Source organism: Hippocampus zosterae, chromosome 13, assembly GCF_025434085.1.
Source record: "Hippocampus zosterae strain Florida chromosome 13, ASM2543408v3, whole genome shotgun sequence".
NCBI classification, from domain to species: domain Eukaryota; kingdom Metazoa; phylum Chordata; class Actinopteri; order Syngnathiformes; family Syngnathidae; genus Hippocampus; species Hippocampus zosterae.
The window spans coordinates 22,964,347-22,987,997 of NC_067463.1; the positions used below are offsets into that span (position 1 = coordinate 22,964,347).

General features: G+C 49.0%; 1 protein-coding gene across 3 annotated transcripts; it reads right to left on the minus strand.

Annotated features, from left to right (window-relative positions):
• Positions 1 to 2,431: 2,431 nt before the first annotated feature.
• Positions 2,432 to 23,066, minus strand: mad1l1 (mitotic arrest deficient 1 like 1). Of its 3 annotated transcripts, none has more exons than XM_052084019.1 (19): positions 22,588 to 23,066; positions 21,689 to 21,744; positions 21,442 to 21,599; positions 21,230 to 21,370; positions 20,608 to 20,787; positions 20,163 to 20,287; positions 20,003 to 20,084; positions 19,794 to 19,924; positions 18,941 to 19,055; positions 18,760 to 18,821; positions 15,256 to 15,342; positions 14,212 to 14,356; positions 12,138 to 12,278; positions 11,949 to 12,005; positions 10,396 to 10,487; positions 10,219 to 10,309; positions 6,679 to 6,877; positions 6,198 to 6,391; positions 2,432 to 2,732 (listed from the first exon to the last, which is right to left on the minus strand). In XM_052084019.1, the coding sequence occupies exons 2-19, from the start codon at positions 21,735 to 21,737 to the stop codon at positions 2,580 to 2,582; spliced, it is 2,202 nt and encodes a 733-aa protein (XP_051939979.1). In that variant the 5' UTR covers positions 21,738 to 21,744; positions 22,588 to 23,066; the 3' UTR covers positions 2,432 to 2,579. The 3 variants fall into 3 exon arrangements, with proteins under 3 accessions (XP_051939979.1, XP_051939978.1, XP_051939980.1); XM_052084018.1 differs by lacking the exon at positions 22,588 to 23,066 and adding an exon at positions 21,875 to 21,894; XM_052084020.1 differs by lacking the exon at positions 21,689 to 21,744 and having other exon boundaries at positions 22,588 to 22,898.
• Positions 23,067 to 23,651: the final 585 nt, after the last annotated feature.

The window sequence follows — 23,651 nt, forward strand, 5'->3', positions numbered from 1 at the left end:
CATTGGCTGACACATTTTGAAGGAAAAAAAAGTGGGGGTGGTGGGTGGGTGGGAGTCTCCCTTTGATTTAGAACACTTGTGTTATAAGAATGTGAAGGTTGCGGTTGGAGCGATAAAATGTTCAGTCTGTGCTGCGTGTTCTCATGAGAATGTGCCGCTAGGTCCAAAAATGCCCCCCCCCCCACTCCCCCCCAAAAAAGCCGAAGTTGAAATGCCCAAATCATTAAAAACGGTCTGCTGCCGGAACTGATACCACGCAATCAATATTTTGTTTTTTTTCATTGGAGACGATGTCAACATTGGCGTTCATGAGCGGTTGAACCTCCAACAACCTCAACCGAGCGTTTCCTCTCCTCAGTATTTATTTATTTATTTTGTTGGTCCAATTCTGGCACAATTTCCTTTCGAATTTCCAAAAGTAGTCTTCAAAGATTGTTTTAGACCTTTTAATGGAAAGGCCCAAAGGTTTTCGGTCTACTGTTGCAGCCCGCTCAACGATTTGTACCATGCGTTCCAAAATTCTCGTGAGAACACGTTAGGGGGGAAAAAAATGAATGGCAAAAGGGAAGGCAAAGTGTATTTTCTTTTCTTTTCTTGTTTTTTTTTTGTTTGCATCCCAAAGCGCAGTCAAAGGCGGTGGCAGCCAGATTGTGTCTTCAACTCGACAGCAGCCTTACTTTTCTCATTTTTCCCTTTTCATCTTTTGCTTTCCAAATTGAACTTGCTTTCTTCTCCGTGTTGACCGTTTCCAAAGGGCGGCAACACCGTCGTCGTGGTAGCCATGTCGTATCAGCGCCGACTTTTTTTTTTTTTTTTGGAGGACTCTTATTTTCTTTCGCGGAACGCGGCGGATCCGTTCTTGACGGCGGACGCGCCGGGAAATCCTCATCAACGTGACGCAAGTGTGTCGGACGCTCTCTATTTTCTTTTTCTTGTCAAACGATTCAAAAGAGCACTATAAAAATCAACATTTCTGCCACTCCTCTGCAATCATTTGTACCTTCCGAGTTGTTTGCGCTTGTCTTCTTAATGTGAGAAGCTTCTGGAGAACCTGACATTATCTCAACTCCTCCCGATGATGATCTGATTGCAAGTGGGCATGGGTTCGAGCCCAGAGGTCCACCCGTTTTTGTTCAGAATTACGACCTGGTTTGAAAGGATACTTGTGGCAGTTCAGGTTCGGTCTCGAAAGAACGTGCCCTCATGTTTTGCCACTTTGGCTTCTTTAGGGGAAGCTGGTGCAAATGTTTTGAAAAAAAAAATCGACCATATAAATAGGAAGGCATTTTTGGCCGAAAAAAAACCCCGACCATGTATATAGTAAGGCGTTTTTCGCTCCAAAAAAATGACCATGTATAGTAAGTTTTTGACCGAAAAAACGACCATGCATAGTAAGGCGTTTTTGGCCGAAAAAAAATGACCAAGTATAGTAAGGCGTTTTCAGCCGGAAAAAAAGCGGCTTACTATGTGTTGTGTTGATCTTTTATTAAAAAGAAAAAGTTTGAGTTTGATGCTGGGCTGGCTCCTTGGCCTAATGGTTAGCGCGTTGGAGTGCGAACGCAGAGGTCCAGGGTTCAAAATCCTGCTCCGGCCTGTCGCTCTTGCGTGTTCTCTTCTTGCTGGCATGGGTGTTGTCCATCCACCCCCCCCCCAACCATTTTCTCATCCCTTTGTCCTCACGAAAGTCAGAGTGGGTTTTTTTTCGGCTAAAAATGGTCGTTTTTTTGACTAAAAACGCCTTACTATACATGGTCGGGGGTTTTTGGGGGCTAAAAACGCCTTACTATACATGGTCGTTTTTTTGGGCTAAAAATGCCTTACTATACGTAGTCGTTTTTTTGGGCTAGAAACGCCTTACTTTACATGGTCGGGGGGGGGGGGGGGGGGGTTGGGCTAAAAACGCCTTCCTATACATGGTCGTTTTTTTCCAATAAAAACGTCTTCCTGTAAATGGTTGTTTTTTTCGACTAAAAACGCCTTACTATTCATGTTTTTTTTTGGCTCATCACTTCAACGACACATCACTTGTGACAATGTAGTTGATTGAACAGTCAGAGGTTCTGCCAAAAAGAACCCTTTTTGCACTGAAATACAATGAAATTAATTTGGATTCCGTTTGCTGCAATACAAAGCGGATACTTTGGATAATTTGAAAGCGCAACCCTAGTTTGAAACCCTAACCTTTGTTCAAAACCCTTAGCCTCATTTTAAAACCTAATTAGAAATCCGAACCCTAGTTCCAAGCTTAATTTGAATCCCCAACTGTAGTTTGAATGAAAAAATTGAAACCCCAATCCTAGTTTGAACCCCTCACCCTCGTTTGACACATTAGCCCCAATTTGCAACCCTACTTCCGAGTACAGATTTGTTTCTTGCTGTTGCTTTCAAGCGAATTCTAAATCCAAAAGGCAAAAAGAAGAGAATGCGACTGGACCTTGGAACCGGATTCCTTTTATTGACCCCGTCCTTGCTCTAGCGCATCTCCCGCAAGACAAACAGAGGTTTCTTCAACTTCTCACCTCAGGGGGAGAAACATAGAAAAAGCAGTAATTGCAAAGCGTGGTGGGGCGGGAGGGGGGTCATACGCCGACGGTCTGCCGCCCGAACAGATCGATGGTCAGGGTGGCGGTGAAGACGGGGATGCTGTTCTGGTGGTGCAGGTGCAGCTCCACCAGATCGCCCAGCGTCCGCGAGAAGGCCGTCTCCATCAGCTCCATGCTTCCCGACGGACCCTGAACAAACACAAAAAGACGCACGTGAGGCCCGCGCTCATTTCCGTTCAGCTATCAGACACGGCTAAACTTTTTTAAAAAATTTTATCAAGCAGGCAGACACAAAGTAGAAGAATTCAAGCGGCAAGACTTTGTCAGGTTGCCGGCGTCTCCTGAGACCATCGGCAAGATGGCGCGCGTGCAAATCTGTGTGGATTAATTAGCCGCTGCAGCTCGAGGCGACGGCGTGGAGGAGAACGCCCCGAGGGCACTCAAGGATGGAGTCATTAAAACATGCTGTCAAGGAAGGAAGGAAATCAGGGAGGGGGGGGGGGGGGGTAGCGCTTGCCCGCTGGCACGACGACGGAGAAAGTCTTCGCTCTTTACGCGAGTGACTGCCGAAAGTCGACGTACGGGCAAACGCCGTGATTTTGAGGCGTGGCGGGGGTGCCGCTTCTTCGAGCGAGGAACTTAGCTTAGCTTGCGCCATTCATCCGCTCCTTTCATTTGTCTACCCGATTAAAGGAAATCAATAGTCCCTGGCTCGAGATGCAGGGCGGGGCTTATGAGTGGCCTCATCCAACAGCCCCCCCCCGCGCGCTTCCCGAAGGCTCTTTCGATACTCGTCATGTCTTGTTGCCAGTAGCGGCATCGCCGATACGAGCGGAGGACAAATTCCTCGCGTGTTGGACATACTCGGCCTCTCAAAGATGAGTCCGAAGACACAAGAGCCAAATAACGAGCTCGTTGGGAAGTAGCGGGTGGCTAACATTCCGCGGCCATCAGTCAACGTCAAGTGCATCAAACGGCACAGCTGTTGATTGGCGCCTTGATGCCAAGATGCTGTGGGGGGGTCATGGGGCTTTAATTGAATGCAAATGAGCGGCTTTCAATTTAAATGCAGATTTTGGCATTCAGGATGAGATCGGCGTCGCCTCGTCTTTCCATATTCATATTTCCAATCAGCGTCGCGTCCGCCGCCCGGGCACTAAATATGGAGCGACTCCGCACGGTGGGGAAGCAGTTGGGCCGAAGTGCCTGGCATAGGGGCATCATTTGTCCTCATTAAGAACATTTGGGAAGAGTCTTAGCGGAAACTCGCAGCGTGTCAATGAAGCCTTGAACCGCTTCACCGCACCCTGTCGCCGCTAATTGGTTCCATGGTTTATAAGTCCAATTACAAAGTCCAGGCCTCTCAATTGGTTGGTGTTGTGCGCCCGCACGAGGACGCCAGCGCGCCCGCATCAAATACCAAGATGAGGTCATCGGTCCGCTTCGTGAGAGGGACTTTTCGGGGCACCTTCTGCAACTTGGACAAATTCCGACTTGGTGCTTTGACAGATGGCGCGGCAAAGACTAATTAGCTGGCGCCGAAGAATGCTTTTCATGAGCGGGCCCGCTCCATGTTTACAGCTCGTTAAAGGGAAAATCGAGCGGAAGAAGGGGGCCGCGGGCAATGAAAACGTTGGCCCGCGACAGCCGCGCCGCCACGACTTCCCGGCGGACAGGTGCTTGGCTGACATTTTGCCGCACTTTGCTCATTGACTGCCTTCAACGTTTTTTGGGGGGGTCAACTGGAATCCAGCCCTTCACTGCCATTGACGCATATAGCCGTCAAGTGTGCGTCCGTCATCAGGTAGGCATGGAGGAGGTGGTTTGTGACATTCGGCTGCGTCAACCGCCGTCCCCGCACAATTTGCCGTTGCATCCTTCCGGATAGGACGTCAGCACAGCCGCCTTTGAATGAATAAAGAAATAAAACATGAGCACTGGCAGACGAGTTCAGGTACCCAACACTGGGATGGGGGGGGGCCTTGATTTGATATTGACATCCGACATTGGTTGAATATCAGCCATAAAAATGGTATGGGAAGATATGGGCCTCCAGGGACCATACTTGAGGCTGCAATTTTCAAATCTTATCAGAGGTGAAAGAGTGCAGCCAAAGATGGGGGACGGCTTTGAAAACGGCAGGCAAAAACCGATCCTTGCTGGGCAACTTTGAAAATTCAACAGACCAACTAAAGGGGAAAAAAGAAAGAACAGAAAAAGCACATGGGCGTGCACTTGTAAGTGTCATAATTACAAAGAAGATTGTTGCTCCCAGCAGTCCTTCGTGATAATAAGCGGCACCGTGCTCGCAAAATGGAAATCGGGAGAACCAGCTCCAACCCGGAACCCGCTTCGTGGGTTTTTTCTCCATCTTAACTCAGTCATAGGCAGGAAAAACAAGTTGAAAAGAAAAAAAGAGCTATCAAACATCTCAACAGTCACCACTGCGATCTTGCGAAATCTTGAGAGAAGGAAATCAGGAGGCGTTTGTCGCTCTGATGAGCAGAAGCCCCCCAAATAGCTCATCAGGGATGCTAATCAGATGTCTCACCCTGGGGGGGGGACGAGGGGAGGAATATGAAATTGACACCCAGCCAGCTCCTCTTATTACCTCCGCAAATGAAGACTCACTGGAGCACTGAGTCGACACGTTGATTCGCCGACACGCCGCGCTCGCTTTGCCGAGCGCTCGCTCTCGGCTCGACAACTTTGACACAAGTAGTTGAAACCTGGAAATTTGGATCAACCTTGCTTTTGCTGAGCCCAAACCGGGGGCTGTGAAAAATAGGAGTCTCCCAAAAACCTCAATTTTGACACCAAACTTCAAAAAATGGCCAAGGAAAATGGCATCCAAAACCCAGTCGCTTGTGCAGCTAGCCGCGTAGCGCGACAACAAACGGCGGCACGGTGGATCTTTTTTTGAACAACTTGAGACGTGAACTCAACTCGGCTCACTTCACAACAAGCTCGATGATTCTTAAAAAGAGGCTCCGGGGGGGGATGAATGACATTTCGTTCCTTGGCAAAGGGGAAAAAAGCGGATTTGAGATGAGTGTTGCGCATTCGTCGAAGGCGCCCGGCCACAGCCGAGGGCCGCCGAGACTGCGTGTGTCGTTCTCACACGGATGGCAGCCTGAACGCTAAAAGCGTCAGCGGCGCGAGTGACTACGTGGTGGTCGGATGGAGGCGGCTACGCTGCGCCAGGGGGGGTGCGGGCGTGCCACTGTGAGACCGCACACTCGTGTGGGCTTTTCCATTCTGTGTGCGCACACTCTGAGGTGAATACAATTTGGGGTCGCAGGTTTGATTTCAGGATTTGAAGTAGCTGATTTGTAGTTGGTGTCATTTTGGGGGGAAAACATGACCGGGGTCGTGCCGACTTCATAGATTAATCGTGCTTAAGATAGCACTTGCTCAAAGGCAAAAGGACTCCGTGCACACGCGTGTGTGTGTGTTTGCAGCTGGTATGGATTTACGCAGGCCGGAGTGGTGACCCCGCCCCTGTCATCGGTCTCTGCCCAGCAATGCGCACACACAGGAACAACTAAAAGAGTCTTGCCGTCGTGTCCTTGTCGCTGCGCAAAGCAAGAAGGTCGCCTGACGGTTCATAAATGCGCTGGCAGCCCGCAAGCTCAGGCGGTGCGAAAGGCAAACCTTTTTGAAGACCAAGCAGTCCTCCACGTGCTCGGCGTAGACGGAGGTGAGCCGGTACTGGTTCTCCACGGGCATGTCCAGCTGGTAGCCGGTCAGGATGTAGCAGACGGTGCGGAACTCCTGAATCTTCTGCTTGAACACCTCCTTGAGACGCTGGTTCTTCAGCTCCGACAGCTCGATCTGCTTCAACAAATCTGTGCGGGGGTGCAGATGATGTATTGTTTTTTCCACTCCTCTTTAGGAATAGCACCATGCTTCTGCTTGGGGCTTGACTTTGGCACATGGGCCGGTAGGAGTTTGTGAGAGGACGGCTCCAAAATGGCGGCTCCAAAACAAAATGGACGACTTCATATTTTGAGAGTCTTTCCTGTCCACTCAATTCAGTCAAATTCTGGGAATGGGTCTTCTCATTTTGACATGAAACCAAAACAAACGGCCACGGGAACACCACCAATGAGCAAAAAAGCGGCGGGCTTCTCACCGAGGACCTCCTTGGGCGGCGGCAGGCTCAGGTCGGCGTCGGCCCCGTGGCCCCCCTCCTGCACTTTGCGCACCACGTGGCGGAGGCGCTCCACTTCCTGCCGCAGGGCCTCGCTCTCCTGCTGCCACTGCCGCTTGGCCACCGCCGTGGGGTTCATCTTCAAGTGGAGCACGCGGGTCTGGAGGGGGTCGTAGTCGCCCTGAGGGATGGCAATCCATGAAGCCAGATACGGTGGATACGGTGGATACGGTGGGACCATTGCAAAGCGCTGAGCGCTAACAACTTCAAGGTCACCTTTTTTTTTTTTTTTTTATACTTTTTTGGGGAAAGTGAAAGTGAGCGGATGCTTTGGCTACAAAGTGCACTAAAACAAAAATATGATATGAATAACACACACGCAGACACCTCACGACCGATTTGGGACCGGTCGGCGGGCTACCAAGCGATCGCGATCGACATATTGGACACCCCTGATGTAGAAAATACTTGTCTCTGAAAGAGGGGTCCACGGATTGAGCAGCCCCCACAAAATAACAAGGCCAACCCAACTCACAGAGTAATACGGAAAATGGCCGCCGCCCCCACCCCTAAAACAACAGAAACACAACTCTAATTCAATCATCAAAGAGAAGCAGAAAGCGAGCGATCCCTCCCTTTCCTCAAGCCAAAACAACAAACCAGCAAATGAATCTTAACCACGGCCGAGTCGCGCAGAGGCGGCGGCGGCGCCCGGCACGCGAGAGAGGAATCAAATTAGCATTCGTTGCGCACGGCCGCCGGCACTCGCGAGCGACGTCAACGACCGTTTAGTTGCCAACGACAACATTTCAAAGAGAATCGCCGCAGCAAACGACTCAGAATCGCAGAATTTGGTGGCGCCGCTCGACATTCTTTCAACAACAATAATGATGAGGTGGGGTGAAAAGGGCCACAAAATGGGGGGAGCGGATCTCCAGAGCACAGGTGTCAAACTCAAGGCCCGGGTCCCAGATCTGGCCCGCCACATCATTTTATGTGGCCCGCGAAAGCAAATCAAACATGTCAACCTTCGAGGTGCCTGCTAAAAATTCTACCGATGTCTAAAATTCTCATGTGTAATAAATAAGAGAGCTATTGTAAGCATTGCATTTGGTCGTTACCAAACCACTCGAGACAGCTTCTTAAACAATAGTTGAATAAACCGTCATTCTTGACTTTTTTATATGGTTTCAGTCATAACGGCCCTCCAAGGGAAAGGGTACGTAACTAAAATGTGCCCCGTGACAAAAATGAATTTGACCCCCCCTGCTCCAGAGGATAGCGATGTTTTGCATCATCAAGGGGCAGGAATTTTGCCTTTGTAATTATAAAAAATCAGATGACGGTGAAATATATTTACGAAAATGCTTTTTTGGTTCACTGAAGACAAAAGGCTATTTTGAAGTCTACAAAATATATTTTATACATATATAGTATAGATTTTTTTTCTCTCATTTATTTACACTACAGCATCTTTCACAAAACAAAAAATGTCAGCCAAAGTCGAACGCGTTTTTAGGACGTACAAAACGCATTCACTGGGCTCATTGACGAAGAAAGAGTCATCTTAGTTTCATTGATTTGGTCTTGGATATTTACTCAAAGGCGTATCTGGCTCACCCAAAATGTTACTTTTGTGGACAATTCCAAAACACAAGTAAGATGAACGTGACTTTGATGTTTCACAAAATCATACATGGGCTCCACTGATTTAGTCTTGCATATTGACACCAAAATGCGTACGTTTGTTTCACTGTGGACTAAGTGGCCTTTGATTTTGACGGTGGCGCCACAAACGTCTTTGCGATGGCAAGCAAATCTTTCCATCTCTTGCCCAAAGCCAAACTTTTGTTTTTGCTCATTTATTAAGACGGCACAAGCAAAGTGGATCTTTTCTCATCTCACAAAAAAACAAACCAAAAAAAAAAAAAAAACACTAATCTTCCGCAGCGGCTCGCTTGATGCAATCGCTTGCAAGGGCAACAATTTTCTCCCGTCTTGGGCCCTTCACAGCAACAACACATGGGGGGGGGGGGGAAGGCGGCGAAATATTCCGCCGGCTTCACTTTGGTAGGAAGTGAGCATCAAAAAACAGGAAGCGAAATTGAACAGGAAGAATGTTGACGCTTTAGCGCGCCGTGGAGCCCGATCGCTACACGCTTGGATATTTGCCGGCCTGCTACATGGGGACCCCGGCCGCCATCAATATTGCGTCTTGTGGAGGGCGGAAGGAGCCGAGGAAGTGTGGAAAAAAAGAAAAGAATCAAAAAGTTGTTTTCTTTCTGCAAGACCTTGTCAAGGATGCGGCAGGAAGGACCAAAGGCCTTAACATGTGTTTTGGAAGGCATCACACGCCACGAGAGTCTTCAATAAGTCTGACGGAAAAAGAAAACCACAACAACAACAACAAAATCAGAGACGGTTGTCTTCAGTGAAAGGAACGCAAATGTTTTGGGGGAGAAAAAAAAAATGGAAGGAGACTTTGGACTTCAGTGAACAGAGCGGCTATGGATGTTTTCGGCCAAATCAAAGACAACGACGATTCAATGTCTTTCTTTGTTGTTGATCAGACATCCAAGTCTGCCAAAGCACTTTCTAATTCAGCAAAAACATCCTCGACTTCATATTTTAGTCTTGGGGGGATTTCAATTATGTGCGCCAGTAAAAATCAAAGACGCCTTCGTCCGCACGAGACTCCATCTTTGCCATTCGTTGATTGTTTCTTTGAACGGCTTACGCTTGCTCCGTGTCGACGCTTGTCGACGGCGCTTTGGAAAGATAACCCGGGAGTTGAAAAAATATCCGAGCAATAATTTAGTCCTCGGTGAACATAACGTGCAGTTTTGTAAAGATTGCCGACAATTTAGTCTTTCAATGAGGCCACGGCGACGCCCGCTCAAATCTCGACATCATCCAACATCATCCGTCAGGCCTTTTCACGCGCTAACTTGCAGTTATTTCGGCAGCGAGGCCCCGAGCCCCCCCGATGAGCGCGGCAAAGTCGAAGCAGGGAGAAAGGCGCTCCGTGGAGCCCAGCCATCGGCCACGCCGGCGCCTTCACGCTAATTGCCTTCAATGAAACCATGGCCAGCCCTTATTTATTGACGCGGTTCAAATCTTTAAAATTCAATCAATTGGTGGAAAATGATGACTTTTTTTTTTCAAGCCGCACTGAACAATATTTAACCTTGTGGGCAAGAGCGTGCGAGTGAGTTCAGTGAGCGGGCCCTTACACGCAGACTAGCTAGCTTATATTTTGCCATCGATGAGAATCGCAATTGTCGACCACAACAAGATCAAAACAACAATGGCGGCCGTTGTTAAACCGCGATCGTTGCTGGAAAAAAAGCTTTACCGCCATTTTTTTTTTTCAACCAAGAAATTTCCTTGCGTCCCGAAAGCGCACATCATTTGGAACTTTGCGTCTGGCGGGAAAATTCTGCGTGTAGGACGCAGAGGGAAGGAGATGGCTGCAGTCACGGCCTGGCCCGCGACAGGCGGGAAGAAGAAGGCGGCGCTTACCTGTAGGTTGACTTTCTCCAGCCGCATCTCCAGCATTTCGTTGTGCTCCTGCAAACGCTGCCGCTCCGCCTCCAGATCTTCAATTTTCTGCCTGGAAAATATCAAGAGTTTGGACCCGATGATAGACGGTGGATGACCGCTCGTTGCGCAAAAAGCCGAGCGCCCGACGCCGCCCACCTGAGCATGGTGACCTCCTCTTTGCTCGCCGGGGGAAGGACATCATCTGCGGAGGTCTGCGGCTTCTTCAGCGTTTCCATCTCAAAACGCATCTGGAACGGAGGCGTGTGTACATATTTACACACATACGCACGGACAAGGACGTGTATCGCTCGCTGGTATCATCAGCCGTCCCCAATACCCGAGGCCCTGAAAGAGGGGCGGTATCGGTCCGACGCGATACCCGATATCGGGACTCGCGTTTGCCACGAAACCAGATCCACAAAGTTCCTTGGACGGCGGTGGAAAAGAAGCGAATGAATGTCCATCTGAGGCGTGCGCCTTTTGGTTCTATTTTGTGGGACGGTTGCCTCTTTTTCCATTTGCACATCAATTTGCCTCCTTTCGCCGACAGCATCTGCCGCTAATCCTGGCCGCCGCCTCGCGCAGACAGATACAGTCATTAGCGCTCCGGCAGACAGGTGGATTTCACGCGTCGATGGCTCCCAGCCGCCCGCGTGGACGTCTCCCCGGCAACCAAGGCCCATTAAAATGGAGGACGCAGCGCGCGCGGACGTGGCGACTGTCAAAGTTGAAGAAGGCAAGCGCAGGGCCGCGCGTCTGTCTACTCCGACGAGAGAAGACGTACGGTAAAAGATTCGGATATGAATTCATATCATGCTAGCCATTTTTTTTCTCAAATTGGGAGAGGCGGCGCCAGCCACTTTGGCCCATTTTACGCATTTTTAAGGGCTAACCGAATACGGAGGTCTCGAGTAAACATGGAGCCAAAAGAAAGCTTTCGCCATCTTCTTTCATCAAGTAAAAAAAAAAAGTCAACCTTTTAGCACTCTGGAGTAAACAGCAAGTTGAACACTGGCAGGTTTCTTGGAAATGCTCGCTTCCGAGAAATACTCAAGAGAAAAAGAGATTTTTGTTTCAAGCAGAACGTTCACTTTGATCCTTTTTTTTTTTTTGGAGGGGGGTGGAGGGGGGGTTGCATTTGTGATACCGCAAAAATCAAAACAATGCTTTCCTCCTATATAACAACATAACCAACACCCAAAATGGACGGGCTGACGGTTACAGTGAATCTGAAGGGAACCGTTTTATACAAACGCATTTTCATTTAATTTTGTTCCCAAGCCCCCCCGCCCCCATCGATTTTTGTTATTGCATCAGTTTTCATTACTTATAATAACCTCAGACAGACATGAAAGTATCTTGAGATTGTTTGTATGTGTGGAAGGACTTGCAAAGAAATGTTGATGCAAGAAAAAAACTGTCGTTTTTCAGCGCGGGAACCGAAATCCAAACTGTACCGCGACTACAATGGCGCGGCATTAAAAAAAATTGAGCTTTTTTTTTGGCCGTGCCGTCGATATTTTTAGCCGGCGCTTGAAGACAGGAGAGGTTTTTTACAGCTCGTGAGGTCAAAGAAAGCGAGGCGTCTGACGGCACCGCTCGACTAATTTGCGGTCGATGCTGGTTTTGCAAACGCACGGGCTTGAAATGGGGGTGTTTGAACGCAAAATTGCGCGGGGGAGGGTGTGCGTGAATATATTCGGACTTACGGTCTGAAGCTGTAGTTTAAGTGCGCCGGTCTCGTCCTGTGCTTTGGTGAGCTGGTCCTGAGATCATCAACACAACACAATCAAAAGAATGGGGACATTTTGGAGCCATTTTAGGGCGAGACAAAAAAAAAAAAAATGGATGTATGTGTGGACGGCGAGTGGGCCATGGAAACGGCGAGCGCCACACACCTGCATCTCGGCGTTGAAGCTCTGCGTCTTGTGGAGCACTTCCTCCGCCTCCTTCAGACGCTTGCTAAGCTGCGGCGAGTGCTCGGCCGGCCCCAGCTCGCCATCGTACGAATCCAGGATGGAGCGCATGCCGTCGCGTTCCTGCCACACATCAACCCAGTGGAAAATCTCCTCATGACTTGAGGGTTTTTTTTTCTGACACCTAACATTTGTGAATGTGAATCAATCGCGGGCAATGAAAGAGGCTCCTCTCATTCCCTTTTGTTTGACAGGCGGAAGCACAAACGCGGGCAGAGAAAGATCACGCCTAAAGCCAGCAGGGGGTGATTTGAACAATGATGATTGCGAGGCGTCGATACTCGCCGTTTACATAAGCGTGAACGAAATCTGCGGTGTTAAGTGGCGCTCCGACCCGCTGTACGGTGGCTTCGATGGGTTTTCCGCTAGCAAACGATCACTGTCGGCCGCATCTCCGAGGCAATCCTCCTCGAGTCGCCGTCTTCACGAGGGTCACTCAGTGTGACGGTCGCGCCTCCAAATGATGATCCACGGACATCAAATGAACAGACCGGAGGCGCGACTGACGTATTTGGCAGTTTGAGGGATAATGCGACGGGATATTGGGGGGCGGGGAGGGATTAAATTTGACCTCGTGAAAAGTTGGAGGCTAAGTAGAATTTATTTACTTGCACTAAAGTAAAGAATTAAAGCCGAGCGGGCAGTCTGCACTGGCTGGAAAAAAGTCAAAGCTAAAAGGTCATCGCGACGGCATTCATTGGCGTCGGATCCGGGAGCGAGCGCAGTTGAGCTTCGGATAAGCGGCGCAAACTGCACTCGACCGCTCGGAGAAGGCGTCGATCCGTCGTTCTCACATTTTTGGAACTCCACAATTACAAAACTACAATTATTAGGCGTCCCTTGTCCATTTTGGAGAAAATCAAAGACTTTTAATGATGAAAATACTGTCTCTTATTTTGAAAGGCTGCCCTTACGTCATTTAAGAAATGTGAGAACTTTGATTGAGCGTTGAGCGAGTCAAGTCAATTCTGTTTAGTACCGAGCGCCGTGTGACCGCCAAGTGCTCAATGGGGCTGAAATTGCTTGAGAGGGAGAAGCCGGCGGCCTCGTCATGTCAACCCCCCCCCCAATACCGCCCCCGAAAAATGATCACTGTAATCAAGTGCCAGCAGCGAAATAGGGCGTGGCTGATTTGAAGGTGTTACGGTAGCGTAACAAACCGCAGAGAGAAAAAAGAGAGTGGGGGTGGGGGGGGGGCGAGACGACGATGAGGCACAAAAGGGACGTTTGGAGGTCGGCTTCAACAGCCGAGCCCCGTTGGCGATTTTCCGTCTATTCGCACGCGTTTCATCTAAATCAAAAATCTGTCAGATAAAGACTAAAAGGCTTTTAATTTGAAAAATAAACAAAAGGGAATGGGGGGGGGACGAGCTGATAAAGAAAAAAAAACGGCATTAGCATTTTTATGGCCTTTTTAAAACGGTGCCTGCAGCTCAAACGGCTGCCACAAGGGCGGCGAGGCGAAGGCTTACTTTGCATCAAAAAGTCCGCTTTGCGATGATCGTTTCGTTTGCAACGGGTCTTGTGAAATCAAGTGTGTAGCCGAACAACCGATAAAAAAATGATGAGATACTCTTCCATGAACTTGTTAAAAAAGCAAGTTGAATTTACTTAAACCATTAAATGTTTGTGGGATGTTTTCAGCAACAAGTACCTCCATTGCTTGACAGATCATGACATTGTTTAAGTCCTTGAAGCAGGAGTGCCCAACCAGTCGATAGTCAGCGGATTGGCCGCACAAACGTGCTTCTAACTGGTATTGGGGGGTTTTTGGGGGGGGGGGGGGGTCTGATCACAGGTCAAATATGCTGCATTTTTAAGTTGGTCTTGATCACTCGCGGAGCTACATTTTAGGGGGAAGTGTAAAAAGTTGGGTTTGGTACAATCATGTAGGCCCTTACATTCGAGTACATCAGCCAATTTCGGGGCAAAGAAACGATTCCCCGCGCATGCGCTTATATGTGTCTCGGAGTTTGTGTGCGTGCGCGTGTCACACCTTGGTGAGTAGCAAAAGCCTCTTCTGCAGCCGGCTCAGGAGCAGCGATTGCGTCTCCCGCTTGTTCTGCTCCTCCAGCGTTTTGCTGCGCTGCTGCAGCAGCTCCGTCTCCAGCTCGGAAAGCGAGCGCTCCACGCTCCGGATGCTGTTCGGCGGGGGAGAGAGCAGGGATGTTCTTTATACGGTGCCGTGAAAAAGTCGTTGCCTCCGTGTTCTTTGTAAAATTGTCACACACAAAAGATGTCGCTTCATCAAACCGTTTTCTGTTTTGATGCATTACAGCTGTTGTGAAAGTGCGATATAAATCAGCATGTATTGTGTTGTGTATTCCATTTTCAGAGTTTCAATGAAGGAATCGTTAATTTAGGTTTTTCCGAGGCGGTCATGAACGCCTCTTGAGTCGAACGCAGGAAGAGAAGCCACTTTGGGGGTCGACATTTTATTGTAATGACCATACACTAGGCGCGCCGTGAGCTTTTAAGAAAATGAAGACTTAGATTGCGGAAAATACGGTCGTTTTGGGGAGGGGGGTGGGGGGGGGGGGCAAAAGAATGCTGCTCCTCGAATCCTCTCAGAGATGATATGCTGCGCTCCCGTCAGGGCTGATCAATAGGACGGTAATTATACAGGGTTGCGGGGAATGGGGGGGGGGGGGGGGGAGCGGAATAATTACATGGCGTCGCGTCCCTCCCCTCCCCTCCCCTCTCTGCCGTCACCCATTTTTCTGTTTCTTATATTCTGTAATGAGGCCCATACGCCGGGGCAGCGGAGACGCTTGTTAGCTAATGAAAGCTTTGGGAGGAAGCGAGCCCCACGCGGCCCTCCCCGCAGACGTTCACCTCGACCTAAAGAGGACGCCGTTAATTAGGCCCACTTCTTCATCTCTCTTCCCCGCGCACGTGCGCTGCCGTGAGCTGTGCAATCAGAACGGGGGAGCAGTTTAATTAACTTGGTGACAATTAGGGAGTTGTCCGAGATACGCTCTAACGGATGCGAGGGGTGTTCTGGGGGAGGGGGGATTTTGAGAGGAATTGCGGTGCTTACCGGCTGTTGAGTGCGTAGTTCTGTTCTTTCAGGACAATTTCCCTCTGATGGATCTGATTCACCTCTCTGGACAGATCCTCGGGTTTCCTGCAACAAACAGCGGCCGGCAAGATCAACGGCACAGTGAGCCAAAGCGTTTTGCAGGGTGGTATACTCTGCGCCGCTAACACACATCAGAACGATGCAGAAGGTCGCGTTGGTAAAACGAGGCTGAGCGCACCACGAGCGAGCCGTCGTTAGCGTTAAATGGGTCACTTAAGACAGCGCTTAACTCCTGAAATGTGGCACGGCGTCGTGCCGCAAGCGGAACCTTGAACAAGGCTAAAAGATGGAGTGTGTGATAAATTGTGGAGTGCTACAGGGTGATGCTACGGCGGAGGCTTTTGTTTGGGTTTTTTTTTTCATGGCTTGATTGTTAGTCCGCGCCTTAGGGAAACAACGTGTGCGCATTCACAAAGCCGATGCGGCTTGGCGCATTCAGATGATTAGAAATGTCGACGACAGTGCCAGGCTGTGACGCCGCTTATACCGCGGTCAAGCATTTCCTGAGCCTAATCAGTGTCGCGGGCCAGCAAATTATTTGTAATCTTCTCATTTACTTTAAAAAGTGGGCGCAGGTATGAACAGTGTGGCAAATGGCCGCTATTTTACGGGAATTTTCAAAAACAACAGAAAATAAAATAAAAAATGGGGAGACGTGGAATGAGCGCTTCAAACATCTAAAACAATCTCACAGAACGAATCAATTAGGGCCACGATCGGCCCGGCGTGAAATTCTTGCTACCTTGGCCTTGGATCATAATCGGTAGGGTGACACGGAGCAATAATCCCCGGAGGGATGATGGAAAATCAAGCAAAAATGGCATCGGGGCCATTTGGAGTTGATAAAAAAAAAAAAACCCGAGCATTGGTTGACTTGTGACTTTTACTGGAGTATCAGATCGCGTCAATTCCGCCTGGGTTGATGAAAAACGATAAAGCCGCCGATTCGGAAGTCTCTGTATTTATGCCGCTTGGCTGTGGAGGGGGAAGGGCAATCGGGGACCAAAGTCATCTCATGACTAAAATATGAGGCGCCGTGAATCATTCGATGGAATAACTACAGTGATTCCGTGCGGGCCCCGGCGCCAGCAATCGGCCTCAAAACAACCATGGCGCTCTCAAAAGAATGGGAGGATGGCAAATAATGCACCATTTATGACTTTCTTCGGTGCGGCGGCATGCAAAAGCGACTTGGAACAAAAGGTGCAAACAAAAACAAAAACAAAAAACAACACCACTTGTGGTGCAGAAATGCATTTCAGGCTTTCGTTTGGACACCACGCTCCTAGACTGGCGGTGTCAAACATACGGCCCGCGGGCCGGAACCGGCCCAGAGGAAGATTGATCAGGCCCATCGGATAATTTAAATGTGGGGGGGGGGGAGCATAAAAGACACAGTATGAGTATTTTGAATAAGAGGAAATTTGTGGATTATCCGCTAAGCGGCACAGTTTTCTCCTTCGTTTGGAAAGTGAAGGCAGGGATTCAATTTAGATTTTACATACACGTGTAAATGGTTGAAAAATGCCTTTCTTTATAAATCTCGTTTCATCTCAAAATGCATGACTATATTTTTCAAAACCAATTACTTGTTAAAGGTTTTGTGCCTTTGTGCAATCAGTTGCAATGCACATTGCACATTTATCTCAGGAAATCTAAGGTGCTTCATGAAACGCCTTGTAAAAGATATGTTCATTAAATGTCGACATTTTCCTACTGTTCTTGTGCTTGACTATCCCCAAAACAAAGAGATTGGCAGAGCATGGCATTAACTTGAATGGTGCGGCCCACTTGACATCTAGCGAGGCCGTATGCGACCCACAATGTCAAATGAATTTGACGCCCCTGTCCTCGACAACGCACGGACGATCCTGACTTGAGAAAAATTAAAATCATTCAAATCAATGATCCTTTTGTGGATTAACCGACCCCCCGAAAAAAATCAGGCGCAGGGGGCCATTGGCGCAGTTTCCCTGACACCGTTTTCAGCACAACTGGCGGTGGGACAAAACGCCGGCTGTCAGCACGTCTTCCCTTGACATATTTGTGCTTCCGATGCGTGATAGCGCGAGGACGAAGTGCCGCTGAACCTTCGTGAATCGATCCCTCCTAACAGGAGGGCTAATTAGATGCGACTCGTTTGCAAACATCCACGGCCCCGCTGGGATAAGTCAAAGCGAAGAGGAGGCCTAATCCAGCACGCTGCGATGGGAGGGAAGGCGGCCCGGGGGGGGGGTTTCTCAATATTTATTTGCTGCATTAACCTTTCGTGTTGAGCCTCAGTCATGCGGCTGCCCTTTGCCGGCGGATTGGGCCGTGCGCGCGTTTATTTTTGGTTTAGTCCACAGCGCGGAGGCGCAGCCAGCCGCCGACACTCGGAGAGATCCGCGGGGCGGGGGGACAGGCGGCTCAAGCTGACGGCGTTCTCACCAAGGCAAAGGCTCTGCCCCGTCAATTTCCAAAGGTGACTGATGAGAGTCCAGATGCGCCGCCCTGATATCTACTCGGCGTAATGACATCGGTTGAGATAAAGCTCATCAAAGTGTCATTATGGCGCCTCACGGGGGTGGGGGGAGGGTGGTCACACACCTCGCCCCGCCAGTGTGGCGCCACTTCTCCAGCGGGTCAGCGCGACAGAGGAGTGTGCGGAATGTTGATTCGCTTCGGGCACGGAGGGTGAGACGCAGAGATCAAAATTCACGGATTGATTTTTGATGGGATGCTCAGTTTTGCGCATGCGTTTGCTTTCACGTTTAGCGCAAAAGCGTAAACCCCTTTGCAATTGCAGTTTGTCTAATAGTCTCCAAAATGGCCGTCTCAAAGCAAAACGAACAGCCCTTGTGGGCTGGTCATGGCTTCTTGAGACTTCATTTGCGAGAGATGAAAAATTCCATCAGGCCAACATGGAAAGTAACCAAACCCCCCGCCCAAAAAAAAAAACATGATAGTGTGGTGTCGTTCTCGTGCGACATGAGAAGTAAGTGACGAAATGCATCCACAAGGTGCAAGTCAAAAGTTAATACGGTGTCTCTTCTTTTTTGGCCTGCTCACCACGAGCGCGAGTGGAGCTCAACACCTGGAGGCGATGTTCCATTTAGCATTCTGTTTGCATCGCTGTCACACTTAATCACAGCGGCGCGCCGACTGTGCCTGCGCTCGCGCGCGCGTCAAGGGCAACTCGCAGTGTTTTATCATCTGTCAGATCTGCACGGCTGCTCAAGAGAAAACATGCAATCATTCTCTCATTACCCGTTTGGACTGGGAGAGCATTAAGGCAAACGCCACGCAGCTATTTCTCTCACACGCACACACACACTATTGGAAAAAAGTCGTCCTTGAAAGAGTTGTTTTGGAGAATGACCACAGCTCCATCTACAGGTCTCTTGTTGCATGACAACGGTAAGGGAAAAAAAAGAGCACTCACGCTGTTACGTAGACGCGCTGGCGAGCACACACACTGACCTGATGTTGAGTCCGGTTGATTGGCCGAGGTTCTCCCAAGCTCTGACCTTCTCCGTCAACTTCTGCATGGTGAAGAATCACGTCAAGACAACCAAGTGCCGAATAAACAACGTAGCCACTCATGCCTCTTAAAATTAACCTAACGCCCGCCCGGGTTGAACTTTTTGGGGGCGTCCTGTACCTCCTTCTCCAGTTCCACATTGATCAAATCTTCTTTGGTCTGAGTCATGCGCTCCAGCTTCCTTTTCAGGCCCTCTGCCTCTTCTTTCAGCAGGCCGCAGTTCTCCCTGCTCTCCCTGTATTGACAAGGTCATCGACACCGCCACATCACACGATAGGTCGCATCCGGCGTGTGTTCACGGTTCCATTTAGGAAGCACAATATGTGCCTATGAAGTCCGGGTATTATTTGTGCCGCCTTCTCCGACCCTCCTGTAGTATCTGTGACTTGACAGGTGTCTGCATAACTTTACAAGACGGGACCTGGTGAGTGATGTGGGCGTCGCCGAGTGGGAGTGTAGAGTTGGCTGGCTGCTAACCCATTAGCCTTTTGGAGTGTTACGGGAGTCAGCGCGAGTTGTGGCCAACGGCATCTTGGGTCTGAAGGTGCTTATTAACTCTGTAATTCCACAAGACGTACTTGTACGTCGGTTTAAAATTAGGCCCCGCCTACCTATGACGTACTTGTACGTCCAAGTCTTTTTTTTTTTTGCCTCGTAGAGAGGAGGAGGGTCTGATGCAATCTGTAAATGAGAATAAGCCGTTTGTATGCATTCTAAATCATGTTTAAAAAATAAGCGACCAGTAGGTGGCAGTGATGCCTTACGTGCTTGAAATGCATGCTTTTTCTACGTTTTTGTCAATGATTCAAAACTTTCTCCTCAGTGTTGCGCGGACTCTTTCTTGCCGGCTCGTTGCCATCATGCCGACTTGTGACGACGACACGACTTGAATTTTCCACTGTGTGTTGAGCAAATCTGGCAGCAATCCCGTTTGATCCAATAAATGGGCAGACTCTGAAAACATATGCCTGACCTGAGGAAAACGTTCTCCTCTCGAAGGCGCTTGAGCTCCTTCTTCAGGTCAGGCACCCTGCTGGCCTCGTACTTGACGTTCTTGACAATGGCAAAGTCTTGCTCCTGAAGGGACAGGCGCCTTTCCAATTCCTTGCGGCGGGAGGGAGGAGAGACGCACAAAATGGCAGCCGTTTGCAAAAGCTGGCTCGTGTGCGCGCGCGTGCGTACCTTGATCTTGATGACGTGATCCGAGCAGGACGACTGCGCCGCTTGCAGACTCTGGCACAGCTCGGACACTTCCTGGTGCTGCCTGGTAGAAGAGGAGCGATCAGGGGAAGGCGCTTCCTCGACATTCCAGTGGCCACTTGCTCGCCGCGGGAAGGAATACCTGCGCTGTAAATCCAGCTGCTCCCGCAGCGCCTGCGTCTCCAACTTCTGAGTGGAAATAACCAAGTCCTGGTTTTGAAGATTCTGCTGCAGGTCTCGGATCTGGTCCTTCAGGCTGATGACGGTCTGACAACACACGTGGGGAAACGACAATAGTTGTTATAGACTGACACACCAGGAGTTGACGTGATGTTGTTTTGTGGGGCTGATCAATGACTGCAATCAACTTCTGAAGCCAGTTGCTTTGGCAACAGTTGCAGCATTGCCACAATAAGCCCTGCAACACATTAGGAGTGGTCGCAATGCAGTTTTATGGGGTCGGTCAAGCGGTGAATGCCACTTCTGATGCCGGTTGTTGCTGCACTATTTTTTATTTGGGTGTAGGAAGCACATGGAAAGGAAAGGCGTGAAAAATGGGCCGTGTCCGTTCGTTCGGCTCCACGTACCTGGTTCGCGGCGTCCAGTCGGGCGTCTCGCTCATCCAGCTTTTTGCCGAGGCTCTCCAGGTCCTTCCGAATGTCTCGGTTGGCCTCCACTTGCTGCGCCAGAGTCTTAACGAGCTCCGTCTCACGCTCCTCTGACTTCTTGAGCCGCGACGTCAATTCATTCTTCTTCTCCTCCAGGTGCTACGGGCAAAATAGAAATACAGTTGCATTTTGAACTTTCGTTCGCCCAAAACATTTAAAAGTGAAACACGATTCCTCGTTGCAACGAGGTCATATTAAGAAAAAATGAAAACATTTCACAACACGGCCAGCAGAGGGCTCTTTTGTATTTATTTTGTTTTTGCTTGGATGACTCCCTTTCTGTTTATTGGAAAAACTTCTTGATAAATCATGAAAAAAAAGGTCTTGATAAATAAATCATGAAGTAAAATGCATATGATAAAACGAAATGTACAACAACGTGCTTCAAAAATTACTAGACTGGACTTGACTTGGTCTTAAAATGTAAACGTTGACTAATGGAACTAATGTGGGGAGTATCGCTTCATTCCAACAACCAAGATGAATCATTTTTTGCTGAAAGCCACAGGAACGAATGAGCGAGGCGCAGGGTGCGCGCTACCTTCAGATTGCACGCAGTGTCACTGGCACTTCTCTCAAGCTCCACACGAACACGTTTGTGACTGAACTCCATCTGCTTCTTCTCCTGGTCCAGCTTCAGGTAGCGACTGTGCGACTGGACCTTCTCGGCCGCTTCCAAAAACTAACAACGTTGGAAAGACGGGTCATGAATGCAAATCGCGTACTTATGAGTGTTGGCGTGTCTTTGCGTACCTCCATGCTGCGTTTGTACCGGTTCTGCAGGGTGGGAGCGGCCGCCGCTGAGGGCCCCGGCAGCTGGGGCGAACGTCCGGTGCAGTCGATGAAGGAGTTGAAGGACTTCATGGTGGAAAACACGGTGGTGTTCTCGTCGCAGTCCATTTTAGGAGTATCTAGAACCCAAATTCAAGCTCACAAACAGCACCAACTAACTCCCGTTGTAGTTGGTGCGTCACAGTCAAGTCAAGTCAGACACACATACCTTCACATATATTTAAGAGATGAACATTAAGCATGAACGGGTTTTGCATCTCCAAACTAATCCCAAAGTAGAGCAGAGAAAGGTAACAGCGCACCACATTTGCATTTTTCAGAGTTCTTTTAATGCAACGTTTCTTGAAATTTGTTACTTGAGTGTTTTTGCAAAGGGAAAAAAAGCTTCTTTTACCCCATTACACTGAGCAAGAATGGATGGACGCTTCGGGAGAATGATTTATTGTTTGAGTATTTCCCTGCTGCAGAAAATAGGGGGCACTTTTATCCCGTCTGGAGGCAATCAAGACCTGGACGGCACGGAATGTCAAAGAAAAGAACACAGAAGTGAGGGCGTTTGGTTCCAGTGGCTCTTGTCCATCCCATCCTGCGGATTTAGGCCCCGTGGGTCCTTTTCTGAAGCCAAAAGCTTCAAACTCGCGTCGATTCTGTCACGTCATTGGCCACTTACTTTTGACTCGGGTCAATATTTGGCGGGCTTCTTTTTATTGTTAATTGAGTCATACTACCGTACAGTATTCCAAAAGGGCTGGTTCTCCTTGAGCACAATTTTGGGCTACTCTTGCTACCGCTGATTATTTCAGGAGGATTCATTAAAGGCGCACTGAATCATGGACCAGTGGACACGATGGTGGAATCAAAAGGCAGACTTTCGAATGCAGGTCTTGTGTTTGGACCTCGTCTAACATTGTGCAAGTGTCCCCAAACCATTGCGGCCACGTTTGAGACGTTATATGTTAAAATGACGCCAAAATGATCGAGCAGACAAAGCGAGTGGATGTTCGGACCGCTTTAGAATGTGTCCCAAGTGGCATCGCCATTCACTACCAAAGTAAATGAAGTAGAATCGGTCGTTTAATGACACGTTTGAACATTAAAACGACGTACCGTGTTCACTGCGGCGTCGTCCTCTTTGAGACGTTTATTCGATGTTTGGTGGTGGCGAGCTATGCTAGTTTTTTAAAGTTCTCTTTTGGCCGGGCTGTAGCCTAGCTTGGCTACAGCGCGTAAAAAAATCCCTCCTGTTTGCCGCAAACCAACTGTCGCGAGTGCTGACAGCGAAGACGGAGATCTTTTTAAATATGAAGTTTTTCCAACACGCTGGCGACCTCAAGGAGGAGGAGTATGAAAGTTCCGTCAGCTTTTGGTCGACGAACGTTTGTGCGATGTATATTTTTTTAATTAAACGTACTTCTATACTCGTTAGCGTGGCTGCCGGAAAGGAGACCTGTATGTCGCAAAACCATTCTCGCTCACACTTTTTGGATCGATATAAATTGAATATTTATTGTTATTGACGAAAGCGTCGCGTCAGTATTAAAGAGAAACGACCAGATGTTCACTGACTTCACATATTATTTTTTAAATCGTATTATGGAGATTGACAGCAAAAAAAGCACATCTATAATTCTACAATCCGTCTGGATAAAATGGTTCCACTTCCAATGTTAGTCCAGTAGATGGCAGCAATGTACATTGGACCACCGTGCCTTGTGGTGGCGCTGTCGTAACTGTGGAACAAAACCTAGGCGGCACCACTGAGCATATGCCGTGCTTGACGCAGGACAAGGGTGCCAAAATCCGGTCCTCGAGAATCCCTATCCAATCAATTTTAGACATCTTCCTCCTCCAACACATGCGATTCAAAGGACCAGCTCATCTTTGCAGAATTCTGCTCACAATCTTCATCATTTGGATCCGCCGTGTTGGAGTAGGGAGGCATCAAAAAGTACCGCTAGGCTGGGCTCTCAAAGACCGGATTGGGCACGGCTGGCGTAGCATCTGATGGCGAGTGTGAAGTTGTCCCGAAAAGGTCAGAAGATGAAAAAGAAGAGTGGCGCTGTTCGGACATATGACATCATCGCCGCTATTCTCAGCGTGACTGTCGCTTTCACTTTGAGTCATCTCGCTCTCGAGAGAGGGCGCTGCTTATTTCGGCGACCTGTCCTCAC